Source organism: Penaeus chinensis, chromosome 35 (assembly GCF_019202785.1).
Source record: "Penaeus chinensis breed Huanghai No. 1 chromosome 35, ASM1920278v2, whole genome shotgun sequence".
NCBI lineage: Eukaryota > Metazoa > Arthropoda > Malacostraca > Decapoda > Penaeidae > Penaeus > Penaeus chinensis.
In genome coordinates, this window is record NC_061853.1 from 8514263 (window position 1) to 8521762 (window position 7500).

General features: G+C 35.9%; 1 protein-coding gene across 5 annotated transcripts in view; it reads right to left on the minus strand.

Moving 5' to 3' along the window:
• Positions 1-7500, minus strand: part of LOC125044229 (eukaryotic translation initiation factor 4E type 2-like) — a 22603-nt gene that overhangs the window by 14813 nt on the left and 290 nt on the right. For all 5 annotated transcript variants that reach the window (XR_007116460.1, XR_007116458.1, XR_007116459.1 and 2 more), the window contains exons 2-5: positions 2832-2898; positions 2568-2695; positions 2247-2361; positions 1963-2115 (exon numbers count right to left, since the gene is read on the minus strand). Coding sequence is in view for 2 of the 5 variants with exons in the window: in XM_047640751.1 (XP_047496707.1) it covers positions 1963-2115; positions 2247-2361; positions 2568-2695; positions 2832-2898 (463 nt within the window). In the remaining 3 variants the exon portion in view is untranslated. The remainder of the gene's footprint in view (positions 1-1962; positions 2116-2246; positions 2362-2567; positions 2696-2831; positions 2899-7500) is intronic.

Consider the following 7500-nt stretch of genomic DNA (forward strand, 5'->3'; position numbering starts at 1 on the left):
ATTTAAGAAACATATATAAAATACATTAATATACTGGTTAACACACAAGCCTCAAAACATTTTTTGTGTACTGTTTTTGCACTGTCAGCATTACCACCTCTTCTCTTGGAATCAAGTCTTACCTGCCACTGTGGCAACTGTGCAAACTTTCCATAGCAGTTATGCAGCCCTATCAGATTACTTAATCAATACACAGAAAACTGATAAAACAGCTTACAGGGAAAGAGATGTCACAAGCATTCCTTTTTTCCTAATGCATTTGTCACACTTTCTTATACATTACCTGCCACAGTTCTACAGCTATCCAGTTAACATGATATAAATCCATTCACTTTTCTATCAATGAATGGAAAAATGTGTATATAGAATTGTGCACTCATATATTAAACACCTGACTATAAATCACATCTTAAAACTAAAATCCATGTAGGCCATTCCATGATTCAGTGCATGTAATGGCCCATCCTTATTGCAAGCTTCAAACATCAAACCAATAGATCTAGAATGTTATAACAATGAATATAGTATAAAGAGCTAAATCAAGCCCTTAAAGCCAGGAGTGCATATATACATGCACTATCCACTAATGCTTTGTTTCATTACTGTTTCATCACTGATACTAGGATGTGTAAACATAAATGCCTTCATAAAATTTTTATCACAAAGGACTCATCACTAGTCCTACCTGATCTCAGCTGTTTACCCTTTTCCTCAATTTTTGGAAAACTTTTTATCTTATTTTCACTGCTATTAATCCATTGCATCTGGTACATCGCAGCTCAAACATGGACAAAAACCCAGGTATTTTGTTACTAGAGTGAGAACTATTCTAAGAGTGTGGCACATAGACCCAGTCCACACACTCATTTATGGTATCAAGACTCCTTGCTTCACATTTTCTGTATAAACATTTTTTGTTTTTTTACATGTACCCAGAGCCAATGGGTTAACTGGGGGCATAATGATTGTTTTTTTTTATTACAATTTTTCACTACTGTTACTTCTGTTACTAACATTAAACATAATCCACATAATAACGAGCTGCCCACACATCACCCAAAATCTGGGCATTAGGTTTAGTTGAGTGGCCATTCTGATGGGAGTGTGGCTTGTAGGCCAGGCACACAAAAATACTCATGGGCAGTGACAAGACTCCTTACTTTCCATTTGTAATGTTAGTATCTCTCTTTCTGCAGAAGCATTTTTAGCTTTTTTGGCATTTTCCAATGCCTATATCTGTTATTTGGTATACTGTATCCAGATAGTAATAAATTGCTTATCTTGCAAATACTCCGTAACATCTCTCTAGGTAGACCATAACTAGATAGACCATAAATTTTCTGTAATATAACCTGCACAGTAAGAGGATCCCAAGCATGATAACAACTTCCTCCCTAAAGCCAGTCATGGCCCCAACTGTTTATCAATGGGAAGCATGCAAGAGCCCCTTCCTAAATGCCTGCTGAGTCTAATCACCCTCCAAGGCAAGTTATTCCCATCACCCTGACACTCAGTCAAATTTTTCATGATGACATGTTCACATCCCTTGCCCCTCAAGCCATTATTTTTTCATGACGTGACGGTCACATCATCTTGATTATATGGGTTTATAATGATAATAATGGTAATAGAAGGAAAAATTTCTCCAACAATCATTCAAGAAAAGTGATTTCAGGTTGGCTGATTACTGAATACTTGGCAATTAAACAGTTCCAAAAACACCTCTTTGAATATACCCAGCATCAAAGGCTTAAACAAAGCTAATCTTCATTAATCTTACAGGAATTCAAAGTAACATAAAAAATCTAGTTTAGATTTATCTTCTCTTATTGATCAGTTAGGCAACTTACTATACCCTAGCATATCTATATCAAATCTGCATGAGATATTAAAAAATTGAAGCCATATCCATTTACAAACCACAGATTCTAATCAACAAATCTAAGTAGTACTTGGACTCACCTGAAAGCGTACAGATATAACAGCTCCACAGATTTCATCACCAACCATAAACTGCTCACCAAGCATTGCCAAGATCATATTTTCCCAGCAACGCGAAGCAAGTCCTTTCCTTAAACGTACAATCCATTTCCCACCATTTTTATTAGCCGAATCCTGGCAAATAATGAAATTTTAAAATTTATTCTAAACCATCACAATATTCAAAATGTTTAAATGTATTATACTCAAAATTTTAACTTCTTTAATCAAGACAGAAGAGAAGATCTGTGTGTTCTAAGGCTTACCTCCCACATGGGTTTGATTCCATCTTTAAAAATATGTATATCGGAGTGTGAAGGAAGATCGACTGGCCGCAAACAGCGGCTGTAATATCCCCAGAATTGTTCCACTGAGGCAAACCTTTGCAGGAAGGATGAAACAGAGAAGTGTTACATCAGAACAAAATTAGTTTCAGAACTTATGACACGAATGATAATAAATAGCCATATCCTAATTAAGGCATTTGTATGAATATTAGGAAAAAAAAGGCAACTCCATTTTTACATCCATTAAATGTTCTTAATTTTTGACGGTGAAAACCAAGTTTTTGCAGTTTCCCTTAATACCTGGCTAATAATTGAAGATTTTGGTCGTAGTTTTGTGTTGTTGCCTGTTTGCCTGGTGCCCTTCTGCTGAACCAAAGAGAATATGTGTACTGAAGAGGGTGCTCGCCTGGTTTTACCTCCACTTGTGGCTGAAAAAGAACATTCATAACTGTCAACTGACTGTTTTTTCTGGGTCAGGGGATGTATCTAGTCATTCCTAGCACATTTTTTTTTTTCAACTATATTATATGTATTTCAAAAACAATGGTCATGTACACTACCTACCAGTGGTTTGTCTTTCATATCTCGGCTTCCACTATCTTCTTCCCCAGAGTCATCATTGGATTTTAGGCTAAAAAAAGAAAAAAAGAAAATATATAAAATCACAATAGGATGAAAAGAAAAATCCTAGATGAAGCTCTTAATTGCCTACACATACTAAAAAAGACATGATGAATAAACACAATGAACAAAAGGGATTTATGATAAGGTTGAAACTAACAGTGCTGGAGAGGAAAAAATATTCATGACACAAACAACAATTACATCAGCACATCTTCACAGATCAAGTCCACACAACCTCACTGGCAATCAGTCCAGTGAAGATTTGCCACATCAGTCATCACAATTATTGGTCCCCCTTGACAGCCTCAAACCAATCCTAAGAGTTTATAAATCTAAGGCTGTACTCGAGAACATTTTTTTCAGAATCTCACATATAGTATGTGACAAAGGTTTATTCTCCTGATCATTGGTTGGCTGCCAGAGAAGAACTGCAATGTCTGGTGTTGGGGAAACTCTCTCAATTACTCAATGGGACTTCTTGTGTTGAACACTCAGCACTATCAACAGTGAGAGCCAAAAAAAAAAAAAAAAAATGTTCCTTTAAACATTTTAACTTTAAATTTTACATGTACACCAAAACACACATTAAAAAAATAATTGTTGCTGCATAACCCTGTAACCTTCATGGATGTATCAATAATATGGATTGTAGGCAAATCCAACATTCAGGGCAGGAAATAAATTATAAACATACATACATTATTTACTACGTAACCGTTAATAGAAAATAGGTCTATCCACAAGGGGTTAAAAATACCACTTTACTTAAATTCCAATCATATATGACTTGGCAGGTTTAGTTTAACTTTTGGTTAGAATTAGGTAACGGTTCAAAATATGACTGCAGGTAGCAATGCCAAGGTCACCACACTAACAGCTCTGGAGAAGCCAACAACTCATTAACCACATGCTGCCGGGGAAAATGCTCTTCTTTTTTATTTTTGTGAAATGTCTCTGTACATAGATGGCTCGGCTAGTGATTAGCCACAAAGGAGTCAATTAGTAGACCTTGTGACCCTACCTAATTTCACCTTTCCTTGAACTGGTGGGAAAAAAAATATTTTTTACTAGTGCTATGAATATTGATGGTGTTATTTTTATTATAAACGTTATAATTACCATAATGTTGTAAACATTAATAACAGCAATATAAGATAACGTAAAGTATTTTCGTAAATCAAGGAAAAGGGTAAACGGGCGAGACAGGCAGTACTCGTAATTGGCTCACTGGTGACTTCGTACAAGTGTAGCAGTGGGCATGGCATATACATAAAGGCCATGCCCATCGACATTGGGTTAAAGTATGGAAACCATAGCTTTGTTTGACTTAGCCATATTAGCAGAGATTCATGAACTTGATAAGCGAATCTAGCCTTACCCTTGCATTCTGGAGACTATTTTCTGACCCAATGATCCCACGATAGCAAAAATATATATGTCCACTGTGGTTTTATTATATCAACTGTGTTTACACATAGATTATTCTAAAAGTGATAAGCCACCAGAGAGTTAATCACTAATCTAGCTTATCTCATCTGTTTACCCTTTTCCTTTATTTTTTTTTTAATCTTATTTTATCATTTTTCTGTATTAGTATTATTAACAATAAAGTAATAATAATAATGATAATATCACTAATAACAACACTGACATTAAATGCATCAGAAAAATACATTTCTTTAATAACTTCAAGGAAGGGAAATTAGGTTAGGTCAGATGGGCATCATAACTGGCTCCTTGGTGGCTGAACATGTGTGGAGCCTTCTATGCACAAACAGCATTCACAAAATAAAACTATAGTTTTAAAAATGAATAGTGTTGGTTATGTCTATGATTATTAGCTACCTTTATTTTTTAATTTTTTCAAATGTATATCAACTTTCATTTACACTAAGTGAAGGTTTGGTCAATTTAGGTTATTATTTCATTAGGTACTTCATGAGTGCAGAATATGAAGTTCAGTTATATTTTGTGCACATTTTCCCTGCCGAAAATGCAAAATGTTCTCCTGTGTGTGCTAGTAATTTAAAAAAGAAGAAAAGGAAAAAAATAGTAACAATTAACATGAACAAAATTTTCACAAAGGCCTGAGCTTGCATTACCTTTTCCTTGGGACAAACAAAAAATTCTTCTCATCCCAATAAACACAAGTATGATGGGTCTATAGATTTAGTTTCAGAAGAAGCTAAGACGATGACACTAACTCGCAGGTATACACTGCACATGCCTTCCAAACACACTATTCTTAAATCAATGGCACCAGACTCCAGAAAACCATTAAATATAGACTTATCTAAGGGAATTTGGGAAGTTCATACAAAACAATTTTCACACTGCACATTCTTTTCGTTGTGCTGGCACTGTGTTTCTCCATTCATGCATGGATGGCTTAGAGCAGTCAGTGCACATATTCTCTACTCCTCCAGGAACTTCTCCCCCAAGCTCCTCAATTACCCTAGATAGCCCTAACAACCCTCTCCCTACCTAAACTCTATCCCTATTGTCCTATCCCTGAGTCCTCAGCCACACCACTCTCAGTGACTTCAGTAAGTTGAAACATGCCTGCAAAATATAGAAACGTTCTTAACGTGAACTGGTGCCTAATGACAAGACATTCTCAAACACGAACTTGCATCTGACAGTTAAGTATCTATCACATATTAAAATCCCAGGGAGTTAAACTGAATCTTTCTCCCACTTCTTATTTTCAAGAAAGATGGGTCCAAACCTATTTTCTATTCTTTCTAGGCTTTGCTTATATTAGAATTCATGTGGCACTAAATCAAATTCCAACATATCATGAATGTATAACCATCAATTTTGTAAACTAACCAAATTTCAGACCCAAAATATTTGTTTGGAACTTTGATATATAGATGGATAGTCTGGCAAATGCACACCCAAGATTTCTCTTTTGTTTATCAATGATTACACACCTGGCTTATTCTTGAATCTAGAAGTGCACCTGCCTAAGTAATATAGTTGCCATAACCTTCACACCTTCAGAGCCATTACAAATAAATCTTAAACATATATTGAGCAAGACAGAGCTTGGACAGTTTTTTTTATTCAATGCCTCAGTGACAGAATTAGAAATCTCTTGGTTTCATAGACTCTGGTGATTTCTGGCAAGCATCCAGCTGCTGGACAGAACTTCCGGCTCGACACGTTCTAGCATGTCACCACGTGTATAGCTGTACCTGGCATATCAAGCACTTTTTTTATGAAGGCTAAACATGTGCCCCGGCAGCAACAGGTTAATGGCAAAACACCATTGTGATCTATAAGCCCTATATTGCCCAAAATATGTACAGTGGAGATTTGTCACCCTCTTGCCAAAGTGCAGACAGGACAGATGCCACAGCAAGCATTTCAGTCACGGTGAGTGGATCTTTGATAAGCTATTGAACATTTACCTTCACTTTCTGCAATTAATTTGGTTCTACAGTATTTGTAACTGTGAGCAATGCACCCTCCAGAGATGAAGTCCCAAATCCAAGATAACATGTGAACACAAAAATCGAAACCTAACCTTTCCTACCTACTATTTACTCCCTAGACAGGAGGCAAGGCCCCCTGTACCCCCCTTTATTAACACTTTGTGTGAACTTACAGAAAATGCGACATTAAGAACTGTGGCTATGTGAGGGTGTTGTGGACTTAGTCTCTGAGCAGTGACATGCAAAGGGCATTTTCATAATTTCCCAGTAAATATGAGGCAATTGCAGATACACCTGTATTGCTTCCTACTCTATTTTTAATGTTCTATAAGATGGCAGTGTCAATTTCCTTCTATCTCAGTGCATCACTCTCGGAACATTAACTGGTTCTTCTTTATCTATGCATAGTCCTAGATAAAATACAAGTGATTTTGATAAGCGAGTTCCCCCTCACAAAAGAGTATAATACCGAGTACAATTTCATTATGTTAAATACTGCACATTACAAATTAATGACAAGACTTTCAATAAACACAAAATATACAACCTTGCACACAGCACACCTATTCGTGCACACCAAAGACCACAGGTTTCCATACTCAGCTAATTTCTCTATTTGCCTTTAGCATCTTCTTTTAGAGTGATATCCACATTTATAACCACAACAAGCTTGCCAGCCTCTGCCTCAATCACTAAGGAGCACAGATGATCAATTGTCACAATATAATATAGGGTTGACCATGGATGCCAATGAGAAATTACTTTTATTTTCAGATTTTAACTCAAGTGAATATTTATTTCAGTTGTAATATGGGTTAGGTCACCACTTGGGGAAATGTAAAGCATGTGCAAAAGGCATTAAATGTATCATATATGATAACAGGTAAATTTACATTTGGCTCACCATTGTAAATACACAATATTGAGAAGATACGGAGAAACAACATCTACAAAATTATCTTACTTGGGTATGTTAGTTCTGAAGAAAGTGAGTATTCCCTTCCACTTTAAAGGCCATAAATTTATTAGCAAATGGAAAATGATTAAAAATAGACATTGTTTACTTCCGATGTTCCATGCCTAACACGAATAGTATCAAATAGTCTTATAAAAATATATCTTTCAGTTGTCCCTATGATGAAGAACATTACAAAATTGCAAATCATCTT